This window comes from Peromyscus leucopus, chromosome 4 (assembly GCF_004664715.2).
Source record: "Peromyscus leucopus breed LL Stock chromosome 4, UCI_PerLeu_2.1, whole genome shotgun sequence".
Lineage (NCBI taxonomy): Eukaryota > Metazoa > Chordata > Mammalia > Rodentia > Cricetidae > Peromyscus > Peromyscus leucopus.
The window spans coordinates 140,539,834-140,566,467 of record NC_051066.1 but is presented as its reverse complement, the minus strand read 5'-3'; the positions used below and the strand labels follow the sequence as shown (position 1 = coordinate 140,566,467).

At 53.1% G+C, this 26,634-nt stretch overlaps 1 protein-coding gene across 1 annotated transcript in view; it reads left to right on the top strand.

Annotated features, from left to right (window-relative positions):
• The window catches only part of Bmp7 (bone morphogenetic protein 7), a 79,671-nt gene that overhangs the window by 18,526 nt on the left and 34,511 nt on the right, over nt 1-26,634 (top strand). Inside the window, exon 2 of the mRNA XM_028893791.2 lies at nt 8,785-8,977. Coding sequence (XP_028749624.1) covers nt 8,785-8,977 — 193 coding nt within the window. The remainder of the gene's footprint in view (nt 1-8,784; nt 8,978-26,634) is intronic.

Here is a 26,634-nt window from a genome sequence, read left to right as displayed (position 1 = left end):
TCTGTGTGGCTTTGTGTCACGGGGGAAACTGAGCCTGTTAGAGATGAACTAACTTGTCCTGAGTCCCCGTCAGTGGTCAGCTGTGTCCCATTGGACATTCAGGCCCCTGGGATCATACTCCGCTTTCGTTCTGAGCAGATTGAGGTCAGAAGAGGAGTCGTCCTGGGCACTGTGGGATGCTGCTCAAGTCCTTCCCAGGAAACTGTGAGCACCTGGCTGAGGAGCGGTGGGCGGAGCAGAGGTGAACCCAAGCGCGACGGCAGCCATCTTTGAGGACCTTTGAGTGTACCTGAGGCTCCACAGATGTCATGCATCCCAGTGGTTGTGGAAGTGGGGTGCCCTGGCAACATTGTAACTCTTGGGAATAGGCTAGGCCCAACCCCAGAGCCTGTTTGGCCATCAGCGTCTAGGGGGAGCAGTCTTGACTCTCCCGTGGCCTGGGTCCTCGGATCTGGAGCAAGAGCTCATGCCAGGACTGTGGAGCCAGGACCCGTCCTAGCTCTGACCCACGGTGGAGACTGGCATTCGGTTTCTGCAGCAGGCAGCTGTATTCCAGGCGGGAAGGCCTAGAGGCCATGGGAGCAGAGCCCTGCACATGTCACCTGGACATGTCTGACCACTGTCCCCACAGGAGGACATTAGTCACGAGTGTACTGTGAGCATCTGCTTCAAGGGACCTTGCCACCTGAGCAGGGGTCTTCCCGCAGGCAGAACCAGGGACATCAGTGTCCACGGTCCATGAAACCTACACATGCGCCTCAGACCCCAAGATCTGGAATGGAGAGGTGTGTGTGTGTGTGTGTGTGTGTGTGTGTGTGTGTGTGTGTGTTCACGTGCTCACACAACACATGCTCGTGCACATTAATGTGTAGGTAGGTGCATGTGGAGGTTGGAGGTTAGTGTCAGATGTCAATCTCTTTTCCTCTTATGCTTTGGAACAGAGTCTCTCAATGAAGCCAGAGCTCATCAGTTCAGCTAGACTGGTTAGCCAGTGAGTCTCAGGGATCCTCCCGTCTCTGTCTTCCCAGCACTGGGCTGCAGATGCGTGCTGCCCTGCCCAGCATTTGTGTGGGTGCTGGGGGTCCAAACCATACCCTCATGCTTCCGTCGCCGGCACTCTACCCACTGAGCCGTCTGTCTCCACAGCCCCTTCCGTGGAATTCTGCTGTCCACGGATCTTCTCACCTTAAACCTCCTCTCTTTGAGGACAGCCATCCTGTGTGTCCCACACACGTGCTCTCCTTCCCACTTCGCACCAATTCTACACAAGTTGCATGGTTTGGAGCAGGTGGTGGCACCTGGTTCAGCAGAGTAGTGCTGATCCACAGGATTTTCCACCGTGCCGCACACGTTTGTTGGGCAGAGAGTCCACAGGCCACAAGTGGCTGTTTAAGCTTTAAGTTAAATACAGCAGCAACAGCAAAGCACCCAGCCACGGTGGCCACATCTCAAGGGCCCGGTGGCCACATGTGGTCCGTGGCTACTGCCATGGGCAGTGCCCATGGATAGAGGCCATCCTGAGCCATATGTAGGTCCAAGTTGGTGGGATGCTGGCAAGTTTGCATGACATGACCTCCTGGAAGAGAAGGAGGATTTCAGAGTGATGAAAAGCTTTGGGGTCCCACCCAGCTGGCTGACAGCCCAGATACGGACCAAGTCCAGCACCCTTGACCTCTTGAGGTTTGGTTAGCTCAGAGCCTCTCAACACTGCACAGTAACATCTGGGAGGCATTGTGGAACAAGCCTGCAATCCTAGCACTTGACAGATGGAGACAGGAGGGTCAGGAGTTCAAGGTTATCCTCAGCTACACAGCAAGTTCAAAGCCACATCTCAAAACAATCAGAAAAGAGCTTAGGGATGGAGCTCAGTGGTGGAGGGCTTCTCTAGCATGTCTGAGGCCTTGGGTTTAATCCTCATCTTCACAATAGATTAATAAATAAAGAAGAAAGAAAAGGGAAAAAGTTAGAGTGAATCTCACTATTTTGCTGGGTTGTCCTTGAACCCGGAGGCTCAAGTGACCCTCTTACCGGAGCTTTCCCAATAGCCAGGATCCCAGGGATGAACCACCATTAATCCCCTCGTGCCAGTCTGCAGTGCATGAGTTGTGGGGTGCGGCAACATTACGACTTCCACCTACTAGATTCCAGTAACCGTGTCCATCTGTATGACACCCACGGACACATGGGTGCTGCTCAGATGGCCCGGTGCAGAAGGGGTCAGGGTCAAAGCTGTCCTGATTGGTTTCGTGGAGCGTTGCCATGACTTCTCTTGTTTCCCTGTGTTTTTCAGTTATGTGAGGATGGCACTGGGACCAGATGGCCCTGGGTCTCACCCTGACCTTGGTCTCCTGGACCTCTGGTCTCACCCTGGGGACCCCTGGCTTGTGGAGGGAGGAAGGCCCCAGACTCATGGACCATCTTTGCTCTCGGCTCTTTTCACTCTGGGTCTTTTTAGGCAAACAACTGGCCCAGCCCTGGAGAGATAATTAGACCCATCTTTCCCCGCTCCAGCCCAGCCCGAACCCTCCGCTTCACCAGTTTACAATGATGACATTGTTTGAGCTGTGCTGCACACATGTGGACACTGAAGTGTTTAATCTTGTAGCAAAGACCTCATTCCTCAGTGCCGCCTCCGGCCCACCATCTCTAGGCTGCGGACTAGGACAGAGAGGCACCCCACCCCCTGCCGATGCCAAAGCAGCCCTGTGCTCAGAAGGAGGCTTCGTCTCCTAAGACCCCACTGGAGAGCTGGTGCGGGAACTCTGGAGGCCTGACCGTCACTACAAATACTCAGTGATGTTCCAGAGCTAAGTGGCGGCAAGATGAACGTGAACCTGTGCGGAATGCCAAGGGCTCTGTGCACATCCAGCTCAGGTGCCTCCCCTGTACAAAGCCGGCTGTGGTTTAGAGTGGTGGGCTTGGCCCTGGCCTGTGGGCCTCCAGGTCTCTGTGGCTGTCGCCAGTGATTTTATACCGAGCCTCAGTCTCCTCAGTTGTGAGACAAACCTGTCTCGGAGTAGGGGTCTTGTAAGGATCAAGGATGTAACCTGTGGGATAGGGGTGGGGCATCTAGGCCATTGAGAGAGAGAGAGAGAGAGAGAGAGAGAGAGAGAGAGAGAGAGAGAGAGAGGGAGAAGTGTATGGGATGTGTGGTGGTAGTGTGTTTTGTGTTGTGTTGTGTATGTTTTTTTATGTGTGGGATGTGGGGAGCATAGTGTGTGTGGTTGTGTGATGTGGGTGTGATTGTGTGTGTGTGTGTGTGTGTGTGTGTGTGTGTGTGTGGTGTATGGAGACTGGAGGTCAACCTGAGGTATCATTTCTCAGAAGCTGTCCAATCTTATTTTTTAAGACAGAGTGTCTCCCTGTGTTAAACAAGGCTGGCCCCACAGACCACATGTCCCGACTCCCCAGAGCTAGGGTCACAAGTGCATGCCGCCATGTCTGTTTTTTCACATGGGTCCTGGGGACTGAACTCATATCATCATGCTTTTCCGGCAAGTACTTGACCATCTTTACTAGCTGAGAGAGCTCTTAGGACGGTGGCTACCCACATCTCTGTGCACTGTGGGTAAAATGAGCAGTTTCGGAGGCCGACAGTGATGCTGTTGTAGTTCCCCTTGATAGCAAACAGAACTAGCATAGGACTCAGCCATTCCTGCTTTTGGTCTCTCCTCAAAAGAATTCAGAGCAGAGACTCCAGGAACTGCCTGTACAGCCATGCTCACAGCGGCATTTGTCACAACAGCTGGGACAGAAGCAGTCCAGATTCCACAGGAGGATGAATAGATAACAGGGCGTGGTCGAGCCATATGATGGAATGTTAGTCAACCTTGAAAAGGGATGTTCTGATGCCTGTTATAACCTTGATGATCCTGAGGACATTGCTGAGTAAAATGACCCAGTCACAGGACAGATTCTGACAGGAGGTCCACGGAGGAACGCAGCTAGAGGACAGGAAGTTACACAGTGGTCTCTAGTGCCGGGGGAGCGGAGACTAAGATGAGCCTTTAGTGGGGACAGAGTTTCACTTTTTCCAGATGAACATTCTAGAGACAGCGGACTGAGATGCGTCTCGCAGGACTGAGTGACGTGTGCGCAGCGGTGAGACAGCGCTGGTCACCCACATTTCCCCAGGTGACGGTAAAGCTTGGCGGCTGTTGAAGACTAGAGACGTCTCAGCCGCTAAGAGCAGCTGCCGCTCCCCCAAAGGACTCAGGGTTCAATCCCTACACCCACATCAGTGGGCGGGCTCAAAACCCACCTGAAACTCCAGCTCCAGGGGAGCCAACACCTTGGTCCTGCCTTCACAGGCGTGCATTCACACACACACACACACACACACACACACACACACACACACACACACACACACTCACAAGTGTAGGGGCTTTCATGTTGTCTGGCTTAGGGGCCACATTGGAGAAGACACTGCAGGCCCCACGGCCCCCACCACTTCTCTCTGGTACAGTCTAGCCAGGTCTCGAATCCGAGCCTGGCCTCAGTGAGCGCTGTGTTGACTGAGGTGGTGGGTATGGAAAACCTGTCTGTCTCCTCCCTCCCCCGGGAGCAGTGTGGACGTCCTGGCCTCTCTGGTGTGGCACTGCCCTGTTAGTGGGGACACACTTTCCTTTAGGGTCCCAGGGTTTCAGGACCACACAGTTACCATGTCCCTCCCGCCCTTTTCAAGCTCTTCAGTCTTGTCCTTTCTAGATCTCTCTGTCTCTCTCTGTCTCTCTGTCTCTCTGTCTCTGTCTCTCTGTCTCTGTCTGTCTCTGTCTGTCTCTCTGCTTTGTTTGGAGTTTAAGAGATGTGCTCTCAGCCACCGTGCCTGCCGCTGCCATGCTTCCTCACCGTCGTGGTGATGGACTCTCGCCCTCTGGGAGCCCAAGTTCATGTAAACCCTTCCCTGTAGTCTTGCCTTAGTCCTGAGAACTTGGTCACAGCAACAGAAAAGTAATTAATACAGCGTCCCTTTGTTTGTTTGTTTCTTTCTGCCTCATGCTTCCTTGTTTGTCTTTGGTAAGTGACCCTGTCCCGTGCTGTGATGTAAACACCCACAGGTACATCCTGTTGTCTGTACTGATGGGCGTTCTCCTGCCTCATCATTTGGAGGCCCCGTGACAGTGGCAGACACCCTTTGCCATTACTGCTTAAGGGCCACCCTTGATGACTGCCAAGGCCATTGCTGTTATCCTCTGAGGACACAGAGACAGTTGAGCACAGGTCACATGACCCAGGCCACACAGCTGAGTGACACAGCCAAGACCAAACTTGGACCCCAGGTCTCAGTGAATAGAGGTCAAAAGTGTGGGGTTCAGAGTTCCGCTGTCACACATTTTGCATTGTGCATAAGCTAATTGGCCTCCTGAACCCCAGTTTCCTCATCTGCAAAACAGGAATCCCTCCAATCTCACAGGTTCCCCCTAGACAATGGCCAGAGCTATTCATGGTGAGCATCTCTGAGCACTAGCAAGGCCTGTGCCTTCTGCACCTCTGGGTTCTTCAGCCATCCTTGGCTAGGAAAGAGAAGACACTCTGCTGTCTTCTTCTCTGCCTGATCCTTTGGTTTGCTAGTGGAACTGGTCTGAAGCCTGGGGGAGGGGACACAGAACTAAAGCTTGTCGGGATTGACTGCACTCCAGCTGGGAGCCCACAGTGACCCTGGGCAGACACAGGGTGGCTCTCCTTGCTGAGCCTGGAAGCATCACTCGCCCAGGGAAACATGGCCTACTCCAGGAGGGGAGAGGAGTGGAGAGAAGGGGAGGGGAGGGAAGGGCTTTTCCTGTGGGCAGAGCAGGAAAGTGGGTAGGAGGACATGGTGAGGGCCATGTCTTAGCGGTGTGGGGTGGGCACCGAGAGCACTCTCCCGACACTCCAGGACACCACTGGAACCTAAGCAGAAGTTCCCATGATAGGCTGGTCCCATCTCTAGGCAAAGTGCCCAAACTCAGCTGTGTGGCTGGAGAAAAGGGAAGGGGCGGAGGGGGTGGCCATAGAGAGAACTGCTCAGGAGCCTTAGGATGAGGAGGGAAGGCGTGCGTCTGGGTTGGTTGTGGGGGCTCTGCTAGAGCAGAAAAGAGTGAGCGTTGCTTGGCCAAGCTGAGAGAGTGTCAGGAGAGAGCCGGTCTTGACTGGGGTGATTTATGAGTGATCTGGGGACTGACTTCTCATTGGTCTGTGAGTCCTACTACTGGAGATACCAAGACAGGACTAGATGCATGGGCAGGAGGCTTGGGGGAGACAGCCAGGTATGAGAGGAAGCCACGTGCAGAGAGTTGTCTCCATGTCGGAGCCCTTAGCAGGTAGGTGGTCCTTTGTAGGTGGGGTCCTCTGGAGGCGGGGTCCTCTGGAGGCGGGGTCCCCTGGAGGCGGGGTCCCCTGCAGGTGGGGTCCTCTGAGGTTGGGTCCTCTGGAGGTTGGGTCCTCTGGAGGTGGGGTCCTCTGGAGGTGGGGTCCTCTGGAGGTGGGGTCCTCTGGAGGTGGGGTCCTCTGCATGCAGGGAGCCATCTGCCTGTGGGCTGTAACCATGTCCTGGTAGACGAGCTCTCCCTGGGGAGCTGTGAGTAAGCCAAGGCTGAATCTAGGGAATGCTTGCCAGATGGACAGATGTTAGGACCAAGAAGAGTAGCTAGGCAGTCAGGAGGCCCCTAACACTTTCTGGTGAAGGAGGAAAGTAAGGGTGGCATCCAAAGGCTGGAGTCACTTGCTAGCTACCTCCTGGAAGCCAGCAAGACTATGGATGGCCATTTATGTCCCAGCTGGATACAGGGTGGTCTTTAGTGGCTTTGCTTGGGTGGGGATGCTATTGGGGTGTACATTGGAAGCTCCTCCCTGGGGTGAGCGGATGGGGTGGTGTGGGCATAGGTACTGGCTGTTCACTGCGGGACTGGTGGCTGCCGCCTGAGCTTCAGGCCTCCGTGGCTTCATCCTTCCCTGTCCCTGTTCACAGGACTGTGTTCCGTAGCTCCTTCACAAATCTCCCCGGCACCACACTTTGGGAAAAGAGTATTCTGTCTTGGTTAGGGTTGCTATTGCTGTGGTAAGACACCATGACTGTCTTGGGGTTGCTATTGCTATGAAGAGACACCATGACCACAGCAACTCTTATCAAGGAAGACATTTAACTGGGTGGCTCACAGTTTCAGAGGTTTAGTCCGCTATCATCAGCAGCATGCATGTGGTTCATGCACACGCTACACATGTGTAGTGGTACACTGTGAAGTCGTTCAACAAGCAGATAACTCAACCCACCCAGCTGATCTCACGGTTGCTTTAAACATATGTGGTGGTGCAGGTCCTGGGTTTGGTAGGTCCTGGTGTGAATCCCAGCATTTTGACTCTAGGCAGGCTGTTAGACACCTTCGGGTCTCAGGTGCATGCTTGACCATTGCTGTATTATGCTCCCTTTCTCAGGTAGCTTGGGCACTGTGCTGGTTAAGTTTATCTATCCATTGACAGCACCTAGCATCACCTGGGACGTTGAGAAATTGTCTAGATCAGGCTGGCCTGTAAGCTTGTCTGCGAAGGACTGTCTTGATTGCTAATCTTTGTAGAAAGACCAAGTCCTCTATGCGTGCTGGCATTCCGTAGGCAGTCAGGCCCTGACTGTATAAGAATGAGGAAAGTCAGCAAGCCAGCAGGCCACGTGGGTACCTTCATTCCTCTCTGTCTTGCCTGTGGCCAAGCCCCTGCCGTGATGGACTGTCACCGGGACCTGCAGGCCAAAGGGACCCTCTCCGCTTTAAGTTGCCTTGTGTCAGGGTGTTCTATCAGTGTCAGAAATGAATTGAAGCAGTGTGGAAGGAGCTGCGGGTGAGAACTATCCAAGACTTCCTGCCTTGACTCCTTATCCTGGGATCACCTCCCCAGGCTCTCTTGATACCCAGGAGACTGCCTTTCTCAGCAGCTTCTGCAAAGGGGCCCTTCCCTCCATCTCTGACACCTCATTGTCATGTCAACTCACCTCCCTATGTGTTCCTTGCTTCAAAGAGTGGGCAGGAGAAGAGCCGATACCAGGAGGCATCTGGAGAGTTCCCTCTGGCCAGCTCTTGATCCCTTTTGGTTCAGGGTGGGCTATGAGGAGCACGGTGTGGTGGCAGCTCATGGTGTGCGTATCTTCTCGTCTGAAGTCCCTTTGGGTCATCAGCTGAGCTCTCTCAGGATGGTAGCATTTACACCATAGGAATTGTCACACCTATGCTGAGAGCTGGTTATAGCACAAGCCCACCATGACCAGACTTCTTTAATTACTAAAAGCATCCATAGTCAGTCTTCCATGCAGCCCAGGGCTGGGAACCATTGTCCTACGCTGTCCCTGGACAGGCCAAGCAAGGTGCCTGCTCACTAGTGACAGTTATCTACCATAACATTATCAGTCATGTATGTGAATTCGGCCCCTCACACATCACAGCCCCATTTTCCACATGGTGAAACTGAGTTTCAGATGGGGTATCGGGCATCTTTTACTGCCACAGTGCTACTTAGTGGCCGAGGCTGGATTAGAACCCAGTCCTAAGCTTCTAGGGTTTGGTGTGGTTGTTGCTGTGGTCAGTGCTTTACTTTCCCCAGCAAGTTGGATACAGAGCCATGCTCTTGTTCAAGATTGCCCTAGGGTCTGGACCAGTGACCATCGGGTCCACAGTGTGTCTGTATGGGATGGAAGGCTTTCACAAAGGGTTGGCCAAGGCAGTGTCCACCCAGCTCAGGACACCCAGTCAGTTGCATGGACAGAGATGAACCAGACACTAAATGTTCTCGGTGCTGGTGTGTTTTCTTCCCCTCCAGTGGAACATGACAAGGAATTCTTCCACCCCCGCTACCACCATCGAGAGTTTCGGTTTGATCTTTCCAAGATCCCCGAGGGCGAAGCAGTGACTGCGGCTGAATTCCGGATCTATAAGGACTACATCCGGGAGCGATTTGACAACGAGACCTTCCAGATCAGAGTCTACCAGGTGCTCCAGGAGCACTCAGGCAGGTAGGTTCTGCCTCTGCATGGGAGTGGGATCCTGAGTTCCCTTAGCTGCAGAGGAAGGAGTGGGTGACGGCTGAGGGTGGGGCGGGAAACAATCCTGGCAGCTTCCACTATTGGGCCCTAGACCAGATGACTGCCTTAAGGTATGTGATGTGTGAATGTTCCTTCAAACTATGACGGTATATAAACTTGGTGGGGGATATTGGGAGGCCAGGAAGCCTGGGAAGCCTGTGACTGTGCCGCCCTAGACAGGTCTATATGAACGGTCTAGGTGTGGTGGTGTGTTGGGGTTGGGGGAGGGCTGGTGTTGATGGTCCTTCTATTCACTGCTCTGAGCCTTGGGTGATATCAGGACCACCAATGAAAATGGCCATTTGTAATCAAATGCTAAGGGAAGGAAAAAAAAAAACAAAACAAAAACGAACCAAAAGCAAACAGCTGGAGAATCTTGGCTGTCCAAGAAATGCTAGGTCAGGAACCAAAAGTTTGTTTTGAAAGACTTATTTCTGGAACCTCGAGAAAGGTGAAGAGCTCAGAGATGATGGGGGGCCGCCCTCAGATACATTCCAAAGTTCCGTAGCAGCCAAGATCTCCTTTCTTGTGGCCAGGCCTTTGTATTCTGAGGCTGTAGGACTTTTATTGTCCCCACAGACACTGTGGCACAGAAGTTAGTGGGAGAATGCCCAGCTAGGACGGGAACAGGGACAAGGAGAGCCTGGGCCAGGCACTGCTTCTGGGCAGCCCGTCTTGGTGGCTAAGGAAACAGAACTTCTGTGGTGTGTTTCTAGTGTCTTGCACTCATGTGTAACTTAATATACACACTAGCACTCTGAAGTAAGGAGTCTGTGAAATGGGCAGGATCAAAGTGTCCTCCCACCAAAGAAGGTCAGCCAGACAGAGAGAGAGACTCGGCCCAGGTTTGGGAACTGGAGACCAGGCTTCTGAAAAGCTTTTCTGATAATAGTTTAGTTTTGAATGGAGTCTGATGGTACTCAGCTGAGGATTGGCATCTCTTAGTGACACCCTGTCTCAAACTGAAAGATAAAATAAGAGGTGTGGGAACTAGCTCAGTGATGAGTGCTTCCCTAGAATGCGCAAGGCCCTGGTTCAGTCTTCAGTGCAACAAGGAGGGAAAATATTTTCAGATGGACGCGACAGACGCATGGAAGGACGCTGCAGAGAGAAGCAGAGGCCACTGGAGTTTAGGTTTCCTCTCACGGTCGAGGCCTCAGTCCCTTCCCCAGGCGGCCTCTTTGGCTCTGTTTCTCTTTCCATGGAGGAGTTCACCATCCACTGTCTCCTGCTTCTAGGTGGGGGCATTTTGCTCGACACCGCCCCGTCCTGAATCTTTCAGACCTGCACAGTTCTGTGGGATGGGCTGTGTTGTGTTGGGCACCTCATCTGTTTGTTCTGTGAAGCAGCCTTCATCTGCTGTGGTGGACAGTGCTCTGGGGGTGGCCTCAGGGACAACTGGAAGAAGTCAGTCCTCTCTTTCCATGTGGGTTGCAGGGATCAAACTCAGGTGGCCAAGCTTGGTGGCAAGCACCCTTACCCACTGGGCCATCTTGCCTTCCCACCCTCTGGCTTTTTCTTTACGCAGTTCAGGGGGATCCAAGTCAGGTCCTCATGCTTTCGAGGCAAGCCTTTCCTTGATGAGCCACTCCCCAGGCCTGCTGCCTCCTCTCACCCTGATCACGTCTGCCTGAAGTTCTGTGGCTGGGTTACATACATGTGTGCACATGCCCATCCACACACCACACATGGCCTTCGCAAATGTCACTGGGCTCCTTCCCCCAGTGAGGGAGGAGACGGCTGGTCCCCATGCACTCGGGAAGGCCTCTTACCAAACTGTTTTGATCTTTGTCACTCTGATGGGTGACAGATGGCATCCTGGTGTGGCTTTAATTTATGTTTACAGCCCCCACGGCCCTGCACAAGCTCTACCCTGTTCGGCTTTCTTGCCAGAGAGGTAGGCAGTGAACGAGATGGCAGAGACAGGAAGGAGCTGGGGGGGGGGCTGGGGGCAGGGCGGCAGCTGTGCAGATTGACTTTAGATCTCCCCAGACACTCAGGTGTCCTGTGGATCTTACCTTGGTCCCAGGCCCAGCCTCATGCGGAGGACATGGCCCGTCTTCTGGAGTTCCAAGCACCTACTGTGGACTTGGGGACATCATCACTGCCAGGACTCTTGGTTTACAGTGCTTGGAATCAAATCCGGGTTCTCATGTAAGCTGGGCAAGTGCTCTCAACCACTGAGCCGCCCTTTCCAGGCCATCGAGATTCTTAGCCAGACCAGATGCTTGATCTTTCTTGAAGGCTGATGGCTTAAGGTAAGGCACATACCCAGAAGTTCCTTGTCAACAGGTGGGGCATCCACCTGTGCCCAGGGCTCTTGGCTGCCTCCGTATCTGCCTCATTGAGAGGTCCAACTTTGGGAATGTGGTGGCATCTGGTGAGTCCTGCCTAGCCCACCTGGGATAGCTGACTGGCCATACACACACTCTTCTCCCATCTCTCCCTGCGGGAACATGTGCCCTCCTGGTGGCTGAGGGCCATTTGGTCTGCAGGTCACCTCTGACCCTGAGCTCCTCTTGCCTGTGCAGAACTTGCTTCCTGATACACAGCTTTTGCATGCTGTTTTTCCAGAGAAGGGGTGTCTCTGTCTCACGCCTGTGTGCACCTGCTGTGCCCTGTGTTGGAAGGTCTGGCGGCCCAGAGACCCACAAGCTCAGTCAGGCGGCTTTCATGGAGGTCAAGGCCATATCATTGATGAAACAATGGGCTCCGAGGTTTATTAGTCAGCTACTTTTGTGCGCAGATATGCCCAGTGCCGTTCTCGGAGGCCAGATAGTGGAAATAAATGGGGGGTGTGTGTGTGAGAGAGAGAGCATGAACGTCCTGTGAAGCTTTGGCTGAGGTACATCTGAATTTCCCAGGATGCCACCATAATGAAGTCCCACACACAGGGTGGCCCAGAACATTAGGGCTGGATTCCCGGAGGCTGTTACTTTAGAATTAGTCAGTGGGGCCTGTCCCCTCTGAAACCTGTCTCTGTGTGTGTGTGTGTGTGTGTGTGTGTGTGTGCATGTGTGCATGTGTGCATATGTGTGTGTACGTGTGTGCATGTGTGCATATGTGTGTGTGTGTGTACATGTGTGTGTGTGCATGTGTGCATGTGTGCATATGTGTGTGTGTGTGCATGTGTGCATGTGTGCATATGTGTGTGTGTACATGTGTGCATGTGTGCATATGTGTGTGTGTGTGCATATGTGTGTGTGCTTATGTGCAAATGTGCTCTTCTTGAAGTGTCCTGAGGTGGCCATCAGCTGCTTGTGCTTTTAGGCTCCATCTCCTCTCAGTATGACCCCAACTGTTTTCACTTGGGTTCCTCCTGTGTCTGCATATGTCTACAGAAACACTAGTTCTGAATGAGGATGATTCCATTGACAGATCTGGGGGTTAGGACTGGAATCTCCTTTTGGGGGTACAGGATGACAGGTGTCTGTTAGGTAGTCACCGATGTCCTGCTGAGCTGAGGATGTTTGAGTGACAGAGACTCTGTCAGTAGAGGGCAGAGGAAGAGTGTGCATGGGGGACCACAAAGGGTCCTGTGGTCACGTGAGGCAGGATGGCGAGAACTGCCCCCCCTCCCACGCTATGATGGGATGAACCATCTACGCCTTGCCTAAAAGATAGCCTTAGTGCATCTTAGCCCTCCCATTCCTGAGATTCAGTGATGGATCCTGCCGTGTCAGGGAGGTGAGGTATGGGTTGTCACAGTTGACAGAGGGACACACGGCATAGGACTCTTCAGCCCCTGGCATACTGGTGTCATGGGTGGCTTATCGCTGAGGGCCTGCCTCTTGGGGCTCCTTGCTTAGCAGAGGAGGGTCCAGAGCAGGTGGAAGTGTACGGCTTAGAGGGAGCAGAGGGGATTGACAGCAGGAAGGCGGGAATCGTGGACTACTAAATATTCTTTCTAGCTCCACAGGCGGAAGCGATCAGGCCCTTCTCCGGGAGTTAAAAAGCTTTAGCTTTTAGTTTGTTTTGTTTTCTGGTTGATCTTGAATCTAGGTGCTTCTCTGGAGGCATGGGGGTGGGCTAATCCGGCTTTAAGAAGGCAGATTCAAATCCTGCTTGAGTGATTCTGGGAAGTCATGACCTTGGAGCCTCAGTTTCCTCCCCTGGAAAGGAATGGGTTTGTGGAGTCTCCCTCCCAGGGTGTGGGGAAGGTTTTTAGAGACTGTCTTCCACACAGTACGTGTTCACTAAGCGCTCAGTGATGGTCTGTTTTTCTCCTCACTGTAGGAGGGAGAGTCCATAGCGGAGTGGGGAGCTGCAGGCTCTGGCGGCCCCGCCCTCTCTGGGCTTCATCTTCTGAATGCCTGAATACTTTAAGCCCAAGAATATGCCTGGGGACACAGGCCTGAGCTAGGTAGAGATGTGTGGCTCCTTTGCATAATCCAACTGTGCATCTTCCATTGCAAGCCTCCCACTTACCCAGTCCTTTAAGGAGGACCCCCCCCCAAGTCCTGCCACCACCCCGGGCTCTGTGCTTAGAGAATGAGAATGAGCTCTGCTGCCACCAGCCACCCAGCTGTTCAGGGCCTGGGACATCTGGCTCTCTGGCAGGCTCAGCTAAGCTCCAGGGACACTCCGGGGGTGCTGGGATTAGCCAGCTGTGGGCTGGCCTCAGCATCTCTTCCCTGTGGGAGTCACTTTCCACCAAGTCCTCTTGATCTCTTGGAGTTGGAGGCCTTCCATGGCCTGTCCCTGCCTCAAGCCCCAGACAGCTGGAAAGACAGGAGAGGTATGCCACCCTTGTTGGCCACTGTGGGAGAGCCAGGGCTCAGAGATGGGCCTGGGGGGGGGGGGGTTGGCTTGGTTCTGGAGGCTTTGCTGGGGTGGATGGGGAGGATTAGGAGTTTAGCCTTATTTCCTGGACCCTAAGCCTGAGGCTGGGCTAGCTAGCTTCCAGGACTTGAGCGTGCTTCTGCTCTCTTAGTTCCATCTGCAGGCAAGGGGTCACACTAGGCCCTCCATCTCAACCTGTGCTCTTGCTGGGAGTTTCCAGGCATGCTCCTCCTGCACTGGAGGGCGGGGCTTGCACCAGGAGCCCCAGGAGGCCAGGCCCTGTCACCACCAAGGTCGAGATGTTGTCTGCAGCTGGATGAAAAATGTCCCCTGCTCCATCACAGGGTCTTTGGCTGCCAGGAGGGTGACCTCAGTCTCTCCAATGCCAGGACTTGGATCAACCTTGGCCTGAGTCACTGTGATGGAGAAGGGGCTGTTTCTGCCTGTCCTTCCAGAGAGAGATTTGGGGCAGAGATGGCCAAAGGGGTGGCTTACCAGTTCCCTCTTCAACCCAGTCCAGTTCTGCTTGTTCCCGAGTGCCCCACCCGGGATGGGGACAGTAGCCTCCCCAGGACATCTGGCTTTCCACTCAGAGGAGGTGCCCTGTCCAGGCTGCCCCTGCTGTATGAACAGGTGCACACCTGCCCACAGCTCTTCCCTGTAGCCCACCATATCCAACCTCCGAGGCATCTCAGCTGCCCTTTTCCCTCAAGTCCAGGGAAGATGGCCTCTTACCCACACCAGGACAGGCTGTACCTCAGGTTTACTGGAAAGGCTTGCTGGAGCTGAGGGCAAGAGAAGGGCATCTGGCCTCTACACCCCACAGTGGTCTCCAGGTGGCCCTTGGGGTGGCGCCTCACCTCAGCCTGTCCTCTGTGGGGACTTTCAGGTGGCTATCACTTTGGTTGTCGGGTCGGGACTTGGTGACCAGACTCTGGAAGGTTTTCCTATATCCAGGTTTAGACAGAGGTCACGGCACAGCGCAGAGACAGCACCAGCAGAGGTTTGGGGCTTCTCCCACTTGGGTGTTTTCTGTTTGCCGTGATATGGTGAGTATTCCACCGCCACAGTGAGCCTTTTCAGTGTTAGCTCTCTTCCACAGACTGGTTCAGAGGCTGCTTCCGTGACTTAGCTGAGGTCACAAAGTCAGCAAGTGGCAGAGGGGAGATTCGAACCCAGGTTTCTGGAAACACCCCCCCCTCCCCTGCATTCTGAGCTGCAGTGAGATTTTCAACCGTGACTGTGCATTATTGGTTGGGTTGGTCAGGGTCTGTTAAAGCTGCCAGTGTTGGTGGTTTGAACTGGGTGTTGACATTTCTCAAGACAGCTCATGTGTTTCAGGTGCGAGGCTCCGAGCAGGTGACTGCCGCCCCTTATGTCCTATGAGAGGTGGACCGTGAGTCACTCCTGCTTCAGCTTCATGACTTGTTCGCTTGCAGACCGTCCTCCTCTCACAGGACAGAGCCCCACTCATGTTCCCGACTCTGTCCATTTTACTGGCGTGGGGAAGGGATTGACTGAGAGTGGGGGTCCTTCCAAAAGCTTCTGGCTTTCCCCTGCCCCTATAGGCCTATGTGCAGGCTTTTGAGTCTCCTGGCTTCTATCTCTCGCCACTACACCTCAGCCCCAGGGCATAAGCTCGGGATTTGAGCCTGCCTTAGCAGTGGGCACTAGGGGGTCACAGTACCAGTGCTGTCCTGGAAGATCACAGGAGCGGCCATGAAAAGCCTGGGTTAGGACCACCTGGGCACCTCTCCTTGAGGCCTCTTTCTCAGGGAACCACTCCAGACCCCAGCCCTGAGCCTTGGACACAGTACAGTCAGTCCTTGGTGTTGCTTGGTCCCCTCAGGGCCCCTCAGTAATTTGCAAGGATCATTCTGGAAAAAGCTTGCATTCAATGCCACCCAGCAGGGCAGGACAGCAAGCCACTGTGTCCAATCTAGTTAGTTCTGGAGAGGCAGTCAGCCGGTCCTGTCCTGTGTCCTGGAGCCAAATGCCCAATGGCTTCCTGTCCTGTGGTCTGAGGCCAGCTGGTGGGCTTTGGTGGCTGTTTTGATCTGCGTTCCTTCTCCTTCCTTCCATCGTCTCTCCCACAGCCTGGCTTCTTGGGAACTGGGTGGGCACCGGTTGGGTGTTGGTGGTAACAGGGTGTGTCTGTGGGGCACTTGTGATAGGGTCCTGTGGGGGTTCAGCAGGGGCCTTGCAGGGGGCTCTCATTTTCTTGGACTCCTCTCGGCACCGAATCACATGGAGTCAGTTCCCGGTCAGGCATCCGCAACATCGTTGCAGACCCACCGCATGGGAAGGGCTGTTTCCTACTGCTGGGTGGATCTGGGCAAGTTTGAGATGCCGTCCTCGTCTCTGCGGAAGGGGTAGCTGTCCTCCTGAGCAGCGTGACAGAGCTGACTGGGCGGCTACAGCAGTGCACCAACAGAGGTCTCCTCTTCACCCCTTTTGCTGAAAACCGAGGCCCGTGACCCAAGATGAAAGAAAGCTGACGAGGGCAGCTTGTCCATTCTCTTCACCCAATTCTTTGAACTGGGTGATAGGTCAACCAGATTCCCACCAGGGAAACTGAGGCAGAGAGGACAACCCACCTGCCTAGCTTGTCCTGGCAATGTCGTGAAGATGCCCAGGCTGCCACCTGTAGCCACCTCCAGTTTCGTGACTGTGTGGACTTGGCAGCCTGCTGGCCTGGCAGAGCCTCAGTGAGCACTGAGTGATTTCCGAGGGGCGGCCACAGAGGCTGTCGGCAGGAGTGACGTCTGAGGCACACAGTAGGCACTCAGAGAATGCCCGTTGCAGGAAAGGGCAAAGACTTCTTGTGAGGAGGTGTCGCCCCTGAGGACGTGCCCACAGGGGCCCGCTGCATGTATGAGTGCCGGCAGTGTCTCTGCTCGTGGGCTAGGTGGGCCACCCCAGCACATTCTTCCATAATCTCTCCTCACTGCCTTGTTTTCAGTCTTACCTCAGCATCTGAGCTCAATTTCCAAAAAGTGAAAATTGCCCGTAATTATACTGCTTTCGATTCTCCGCAGGCTTTGCTGTGATGATCATAATTATATTATGCAGAGCCGGGGGCCGCCCTGGTGCCCAGGGGTCGTGGGCTTTCATTGCCAGTGAGGGGGAGATGGCAGCGTGTGCCGGAGCCCTGTGTTCCTGACGCTGGAATGCATCTGGGGACAGTGGGCTTCGGGATCCAGTCTGTCTGGATAACTTGATCAGACACTTTAATTCCAAAAGCACTCCATTCTTGGATTGAGACCTCTGCTTGCCTATAGGAACCTATTTTTCCAAATGTATTAACATGTGTGTTTCATATCAGGGCCTGTAATTGCTTTAGCCTTCTTGGCAGGAAACAAAGGGAATTAATATTTTTCAATTTGGTTGTAAGCGGTCATCTGTAGCTGGGATAACAAATGCCTTCTCAGATGCTGACTCCGGGAGGATGGGGGAAACAGGTGCCCCAGGAAAGTGCTGTTTCCAAGGCTCTTTTTCCACGAAGGGAAGGCCTCTGCTATCTCACATTCATGTCAGGAGCAGGGACCGGTCAAGGCTTGGTCAGACTCCGGTTTCCTCCTCGGTCTTCCTACTGCCACCCGAATTATTGCCATCATCTTTCTCCGTGGCTTTGCTTCTGCTGCTTCAAGAATGGAAGAAGAGAAGCTGACACTTGGCCTCTCTCTGTTCTAGCATGCTCTGCACTAGTCTCCCTCAGGGAACCCAGGCAGGCATGACTAATGGATCACAGCACTCCCTCCTGCAGGTCCTCAGTGCAGCTGCAGGAAAGGGAAGCAGCCGCTGCTGATCAAATGGAGCTGTTGGCCAGGGAAGCCTGCGTGGCCTCTGGTCTCAGGTCAAGGTTTCTCCAGGGCTGAGTGTGTGTGTGTGTGTGTGTGTGTGTACTGTGGGTGTACTGTGGGTGTACTGCCTTGCTCAGTTTGTTGTGAGAGGGCATGGGTTTGGTCCCCAGCAGCCTCCTGAAATCCATCTTCCCAGGATTGAGGGTTTGTGAAAGGTTTCTGGGAGAGGAGTGGGGAGGGGGGCGGGAGGAGACAGGAGAAGATGGTTCTGTGCAGGGCCCCAGGGGAGAGCTGTGATCTGCTCCCCTGCAGGGGGTTCAGAGACAAAGTTGCATCCTCTTCCTGCAGGACTTAGCCCTGCAGAGGGCATCATTTCGAGCAGAGCTCCTAGCTTTGGTGCTGTGGGCTTTTGACCTCTTCTGGGATGGGCTGAGGTGAGATGGCAGGTGTTCAGCTCCAGCCTCAGAACACAAGATGCCGGCCACACCTTGCAGCGCCCAGGTGCAGAACCAGACTAGTCCGGGGAGGCCTCCAGAGCTGGCCACACTTGGAATGGAAAGTACCTCGATTCCCTCACTTCGTTCCGACCTCCCCTTCAGCTTGTTCATGCCTCCCTGTGCTGGCCTGGCCACCCGGCTCCCACTGTCCACAGTGCCTGAATCCACCCAGACCCTCAATTCTAACTCAGGTTTTTAGACAGAGATCTGCAGGCACTCACTCCTGTTAACACATGCCTCCAAGGCTAGTCACAGATCAGAGAAAAGTGATCACGTCAATGTGTTAAGATGCCATCTATAATCCTAGTCCTCAAGAGGCAGAGGCAGGAGGATGACTACAAGTTCAAGTGTGGCCTTCTCTACAAAGAGACTTCTAAGCTAGCCAGGATGACATAGTGAGATCCTTCTTGTCTTTAAACAAAACAGCAGACAACCATCAGCGTGGGACTGGGGACGTGCCCGGGGATGGATGCTTGCCCGCCTCCCACAGGGCACAGGGCTTTATCTCTAGCTCACAAAGCTTAGCTAAAATGTGGGGAGAATTTCGGCATGTTAATAGTGGGCCACTGAACATGGCTTTATATGATGTGTGGCGTCTTACCCTCCTGAGCAGGAAGCCAACCCATCAGGCCAGCCTGGTCTTTGTCGCTGTTGACATTTGTATTCAGCTGACGATGGACAGGACCTGCAAGGCACACCTGTCACTCAGGTCTCTGTAGATTTGTGCCCAGGTTCTGTTTCCTTTCCTGCCTCCTTTCTTGTTCCTCCATGTGGGTCCTGGCCTCACATCTCAGACAAACCCTTGCATCCATGCCCTTGACTGAAGGTCAGCCTCTGTGCCTTTTCTCACGCGTGATAGAAAGTGAGAGTGTGTCCCACGGTGCAGCCAGCAGGGCATGCTTCACAGGCACACTCAGTGCCTGGCCTGGCTCTCGACACGTGGCAAGTACCTAAGTATGAACCCTTCTTCTTAGCTGCCCCTTCTCCTTTCTCCCTCTGGTCCTCTGCCCTGCCTCCTGAAGCTTCCGTTAGTCTTAGCTGTGGAGAATCTTAAGCTTGGGAATGGTCACAAGCACACTGTCAATAACACAGCAGTACAGGTTTGTGTTTGTCTAACATAAGAGTTTATTGAATAACATTTGCAAGCTACATCAATTTCCTTGGTGTGAGGATACTTAAGCCACCGGCTGATACTTTAGACTTGGAGACGTGGGTGGGAGTGAGTGCGTGGGGGGTCTTGTTTGCTCATTCCTCTTGGTGAGATCCACTTGGACAGTGCAAGGACTAAGCCACACTGTGCATCCAGTGACACATCAAACATCATCACAATGAGACAGGGAGACCTTAGGAGGCTCCCCAAGAAACTGTGGGGAGCCCTGTGGAGACTGTGAGTCAACTCGGTGTCCTCTTGATGGACGGACGCCCGGCTGAGGCTGGTGATGCAAAGGCAGATCTTTCCAGCCTTTCCCTGGTTGCTGCATTTCTGAAATGCCGCAAGCTAATAAACTGCATTCCTCGTGGCCTCTGGGAGTAGTTCTCTCCTACTGTGTGGGTCCTGGGGATCAAGCTCAGGTCATCATGCTTGGTGGCAAGCACCTTAAACCACTGAGGATCCTGTGGTCTTCATACTTGGTCATCAGGCTTGGAGGCAAATGCCGTTACCTGCTGAGCCATCTCGCTGGCCCAGGTGCCCCCCACTCTGCGTGATCCAGGCAAGAGAAGAATGAACTGAGCCAATACAATACAGCCAAGTGTTTCTGACAGACAGAGGGAACAGATGTGTGGAAGGTACGACAAAGTGAGGAGAGGGGACAGGTGGCTGTGGGGCCAGAGGTGGGCGGGGCCTCAGCCTGCAGGCTTCTGGCCACTCAGTTAGATGCCTAGAATACAGGGAGAACATTGGATGGCAAAAATCCATTGCCAGGTACTCCCTCCTCCTCCCTGCCCTCCACACCTTCACTCTGCTGGACATGATGGGGGGAAGGGAAAAAGAGGGGAGAAGAGAACATGGCAGCAAGAGAGAAACTCAGAGTGAACAGAGCATGCACAGGCTAGCATGATGTCATGTGGGTAGAGCCTCGTGAGTCAGGAGAGAGGGGCACTTGGCTCACGGACCTGGAGCCAGCCCACATGCACACTCCAGGCCGCAGGGTGGCCCAGGAGGAAGATCAAAGTCCTGAGATGAAGTTGGCCCTGCAGGGTCGAGTCACCAGGCGCCTGGAGCTGCCCACCTCAGTGTTAGGAAATGCACTGCTCTTCCAACAAGGACCCAAATGGTCCTGGCGTCCCCGAGACGAGCCGATGAAGTCAGAGAAGCACGATGCTTTTTATAAACCACTTTCTTGAGGCCCTATACATCCAGGAAGACCAAAATTAAGTCGTTTGGGAGAAAGGTGGAAAAACAGACGAAAAGCCGCAACACCTCCTACCGCAGAATGATCTGGGGCCACCCACGGCCTTCCCATCCACCCCAGGACTGGCAGGCTGCCCACTGAGGAAGCCCACCAGGCAACCGTGGAGGACGTGGGACATCCTGCACAGCAACCAGAAGGCTGTGCTGTTACAGGCAGGGAACAAGTAGCAGCCATTCACGATCAGGGCTCCAAGAGCCTGTCTGCAAGGAGATGGGTTTGAAACTTATCAAGGTTCCAAAGCCTACCTCATCCGTAGAAGGCCAATGGCCAAAAGGGCTCAGTAGTGGAATAAGCAACATGTTGTACTGTATGTATGTATGTATGTATGTATGTAAGTACGTTAAAGGCTCTGAAGGGCCTCGAAATGGCTCAGTGGCTTAAGGTGCTTGCCACCAAGATGATGACCTGAGAACAATCCCCAGGACCCACACAGTAGGAGAGAACTGACTTCTGCAAATTGTCCTCTGATCTACACACACACACACACACACACACACACACATGTAAAATGAATATGTATGTGTATGTATGTGAAAGAATTAAGGAATAAAGACTGAAAGAAAGCTTTTTTTCAAAATTGCAAGTGTCACCAGAAATGGATTGGCTTCCCAATTCCCTGGGGCCTTTGCCCACAGGTCCTACTCTGAGCCCCTTGGAAGTCCACTCTCAAATCCCAGGGTGGTCACCCACACTGACTAAGGAAAGACTCTGGACACCTCCTCCCACCTCACACAGAGACCCTGGCTGGTGCTGTAGACTTGGAGACTGGAGGAGGGGGTGCTGTCCACTCATCCCCCACTTGGTGAGGTCCATCTGGACAGTGCAAGGACTGAGCCACACCTGCACCCAGTGACACATCGAACATCATCACAGTGAGATAGCGAGACCTCAGGAGGTCCCAAGAAACTGTGGGGAGCCCTGTGGAGATTCTGAGTCAGCTCGGTGTCCTCTTGATGGACCCCTGACTGAGGCTGGTGATGCAAAGGCGGATCTTTCCAGACTTTCCCTGGTTGCTACATTTCCTTCAGCCTCCAGCTTGAGACAGAAATAGAACAAGGTAACCTCAGACTCCTCACGAACACTCAAGGCACCAACTAGTCAACAGTGACAGCTTCCCCATCGCGTCATCTTTCCAACCTTAAGAAGAAAACAACCACAGACCACCGTTTTAAGATTCCAAAACCCAGAGACCAAAAGGGGAGCGGAGCAGGGCTCAGTAAGAAAATGAACTTGAAAGGGGCATAGCACGGAGCTAGATGGAAGCAAGCAACACCATGCCTGTGGAAGGCAGGCTGTTCCCTGCCCTGAGGACCTCCATACAAGTCGCCCTCCTCAGGCTGCATCTTACCCTCAAAGACAGAAGCTCACACTGTTCAGAGAGTGAACCAAGGCTGTTGAGAACGCTCTCAAAACCTTACTTTTGCATGTCAACACTCTTGGTCTGTCCAGCCCTAATCACGAGGCACAGACTGACAAGCAAGTGACTTACACAAATAAAATATTACCACCTACCAAGTAATCAAATTAAGTCAGCAACACATGACATGTGGGTGTACCAAAACCACCTCAGAGAGCTAAAGAGATGGATCAGTAGGCAAAGTGCTTGTCTTGCGAGCACCAGGACCTGAGCTCAATTCCCCAGAGCCCATGTAAAAGCTGAGGTGTGTGCTTGTAATCTTAGCACCAAGGAGACAAGGATAGACAGATCTCTGGGGCTTGCCGGCTGCCCAGGCTAGCCTACTTGGTGAGCTCCAGGCCAAAGAAAAACTTTGTGTAGAAAAAAGAAAAAAAAGCCAAGGTGAGTGGTACCTGTGGTTGTCCTGACTTCAACAAACAAGCACACACGGCACACCTACACACAAACAGGCACACATGTGCACACCTCCATACACAGGCACACACATGTGCACATCTACACACACAGGCACACACATGGGCATACACAAAATCGTAGCATAGCTAACAGACCCATGAACTTACAGACATATTAGGCCAGCGAATGACGGCACGCCCGGGAACGCCCTTGCCTTGGAAGTCTTATACTTCTCTTTTGCTCCTTCAGAGATCTTCCCTTCTGGAGGGTTTCTCAGCATTTTGGTCATCCAGTTTGTGTGTTGCTGTCCTTGCCGCTGGTCCTCAGACCCCATTCTGCCTGCGGTCATCCCTCCAGCTCTTAGCTCTGGCAGAGGGACGAGAGTCGAGGTGTCCTCTGATGGTGACTGGTTGCTGTAACTAGGGACCACACATTTAATGGCTTAAAGTACAAATTCTAGGGTTGAGGAGATGGGTAACGTCCTTGCTGCTTAAGTATAAGGACCTGAGTCTGGATGCTCATCACACACATGAAAGCTGGAGCTGCTGGGCACAGTGGACACACCTTTAACCCCAGCATTCGGGGAGGGGGGAGTAGAGGCAGGTGGAGCTCTGAATTTGAGGCTAGCCTGGTCTACACAGGGAGACCCTGTTTTGTTTGTTTTAAGGCAGAGCACAGTGATGTGAATCTAGAACCCTGGTGTTGGAGGGCAGAGACATGTGGATCCTGGGGCTCTTGCTGGCTAGCTGGTCCGGTCAACCCTGAGCATGAGGGCTCTGGCCCCACAGAGAGACCTTGTCTCAGAAACTGAGATGGCGAATTATAGAGGAAGACCCGGATGTCCGCACTGGACTCCTAGGGCCCCCTCAGTTCCTGGCCTTTCCTGGCTTTCCCGGAAGTGTCCTTTCCTGGTTGGATGTGCCCTGCCAACAGTCCCATCATGCTGACATCTGACTCCCCACCTTCTTCTTTTACTCATGATGACTCTGTGGTGACTTGGACCATCCTGAAGAACTGCCTCAGTTCAGGTGTCCCTCATATTGTCTCTTTGGACCCTTTGGCCATCTAAGATAGCACACACAGGTCCTGGCCTCCACTCAGGACTTCTGAGGGCGTCTTGTTCTGTTGGCCTCTCAACTCAAGTTCATTTCCTTTTGTTTGGTGGTGGAGCCATTCCGTCCAGGGCCTGATGCATCCTCACCTGTCACCTCCTGTGACCTGTGATGTGATTCTAGGCTGGCATTGTCCAAGTGAAGATTGCCCAGAATGTTTCCCTGTGCCAGCCTGAAGTACTTGCCCAGCAAGCACCCTGATCCCTAGTCCTCTCCACTGCTAAGTTGGGAGATAGATCTCCTACCTGCATCACAGGAGGCAGAGAGGTTAGGTGGCAGGTGCCTGGCCTAGCCCTGAACCAGGCCTCTTGGAGAGACTTTGGGGAATTCCAAGGGCAATACATTCTCTCCAATTTGAACATGTGCCTGCTCCCTACAGGTGGTGGCCTGGACCTGAGGGTCCCTGCATGTGGTGGGCTGAGTCTGAGGGTCCCTGCATGTGGTGGGCTGAGTTGAGGGCTTCTGGGGAGTTCCAACTGGGTCTTGGACTGTGATATTGGGAACCCTCCCCTCAATTCTGAAGCTTGAATTTAGGGCCTGGTGTCTGTTAAGTAAGCATTTTATTACTGAGCTATACCCCCATCTCTCTCTCTCTCTCTCTCTCTCTCTCTCTCTCTCTCTCTGATTTTTATTTTGAGGCAGAGTCTAGCCAGATTGCCCAGGCTGGCCTTGAACTTGTAATTGTCCTGGTAGTTGGACTTTTATGTCTACACTTTGCCTGACTGAGAATATGTTTAAAATAAGATTTTATGACTGTCGCCTAGATCCTCGCTCCCATCCAGCTCCCAGTAGCTGCACAGTGACACAGACACGGGCCATCTTCAGCTGAAGCTAGGACGTCTTGTAGGGATTCCGAGGTCCTCCTGGGCCCTCAAGACACTGGTTGCTTTACCCCTCGGCAGGGGTCAAATAAGGCATGTTCCCCAAAACTGCGTTCTGGGTTCTGAAACATGCCTTCACTTGCAGTTGAGTGCCCTCAGATTTTCCAGAGGCCCCCTGGGGTCTTTTTCTTTTTTAATCTTTGGTGGTCTCCATGTGAGGAAATGTGGCCATCCCCAGGGGGTGGTTGAAGGCCCCTGGGGACTGCGGACTAGAAATAGCTTGTGAGTAGTCAGAAGTCCCAGACAGGACTCTCCACCCTCCCACATTGGATTTAAAATATCCACTTTCCATGGTGGTAGAACTTTCCAGGTGTGTGTGTGTGTGTGTGTGTGTGTGTGTGTGTGTGTGTGTGTGTGTTACTTCCCCTCCAGGGTTAGGTTTCTGCTGTTCACCGGTTTCCTGGGGAGGAGGTGCCCCAGACCCTGCAGCCTGCAGGCCACAGTCAGGTGGTTAATTATTAACATCCCAGTGCCAGCGTCAGGGTCAGCCCAGGTTCACGCCTTACAGAGCAGGACTCTGAGGAAACCTGGGTTTCTGGAGGGGAGAAGGTGACCTTCCGTGTCTTAATGCTGTTTCTGTGTGTGTGTGTGTGTGTGTGTGTGGTATGTGTGTGAAAGTGTGAGTGTGTGTGTGAGTGTGGTATGTGGTGTGTGTATGTGTGTGTGAAAATGTGTATCTGTGTCCTGAAAAATATCCTCAAGACTGTTTTGTTTTGTATTGAAACATTTTAAATTTTATTTGTTTTATTTTGTGTGTGTGTTATGTTTTGCCTGCATGTTTCTGTGTCCACTGCATGCATTATTTTTGTCTACACTATAAGCATGCAGTGCCCACAGAGGCAGGAAGAGGGCATTGGATCCCCTGGAACTGGAGTTACAGATGGTTGTGAGACACCCTGTGGGTGCTGGGAACCGAACCCCACGTCCTCTGCAAGAGCAGCAAGTATTCATAACCACTGAGCCTCTGCGCCAGCCCCTGCACTTGGATTTTTGAGATAGGGTCTCTTACTGCTCTGGAACTGGACAGGTCCACTGGGCTAGGCTGGCTGGGCTGTGAGCCAAGGGATGGCCTGTCCTCTACCTCCTAGTGCTGGGATCACAGGCATGTGCCAGCATGTGCCAGCATGTGCCAGCATGTCTGGCTCTTGTACATGGGACCTGGGCATGGGACTCAGGTCCTCACGTTTGTGTAATGAACACTACCAACCAAGCCATCTCGCCAGCCCTTGCTATTCCTTCAAGAAGAATTAGTGGTGGCAACAGTCAGGGACTCGTGCCCTGAAATCTGCTTCATACCTCTCCTGAGCTTGGCAGACAGGGCCACACTATGCTTGTCCATGTAGGGGAAAGTGAGTCCTGTCACTCTCTGGTTTTCCGAAAAAGACCACAAGAATGTGGGAATGTGTTGTCCCAGACAGTCAAGTTTGTTTGTTTGTTTGTTTTTTAATGATTTATTTATTTATTTAATGTGCACTGATATTTTGTCTGTATGTACTATGTAAGGATGTCGGATCCCCTGGGATTGGAGTTACACAGTTGTGAACTGCCGTGTGGGTGCAGAGAGTTGAACCCTGGTCCTCCACAAGAGCAGCCCGTGCCCTTAACCACTGAGCCATCTCTCCAGCCCTGACAGTCAGGGTTTTGAGAGCCGTATGTTTTCAGAATTGAGATCTGGAACGCTCCCTTCCACCCTCTAGACTAGAGTATACACAAGCAGACTTCCTGTGTGTGTGAGGGGGGCTACAAACTCTAGGAAGAAGGTAAACTGCGGGGCCGCTGTCCAGTGCATTGCACACCCTCACTCACCCTTGAGCTTTTGTCGTTTAAAAAAGATAGTGTAGCTTAGTGCAGCTCTGAGCTCTCAGCAGAGAAGCGTCTTTTCGCAGTAGATGGTGATTTACACAGAGACCCACAACTGGCTATGATTTAGAGAGTAAGAGACAATGGGATGGGCCATCTCTATCACACACACACACACACACACACACACACACACACACACACGACCCAGGGGTCATTCATTGCAGAGTGTAAGAGCCAGAGGTGGTGGACGACTACAAAGAAACATTGGTTTCTGGGCACAGCAGGGCAGTAGCACATCTGATTCACAGCGGGCATGACAGTGTGCACAAGATCTGTTCAAGCACAAGCCAGAAAAAAAAAAAATTACAGTATGCAGAGGAGAGGGGTGCACAAAGTCCCATCCCTAGCTGGATTTGTGTGTGAGAGTGACAGAGTGCGTGTGCGCATGTGTTTGGAGGCCAGAGTTTGAAGTCAGATAGCATC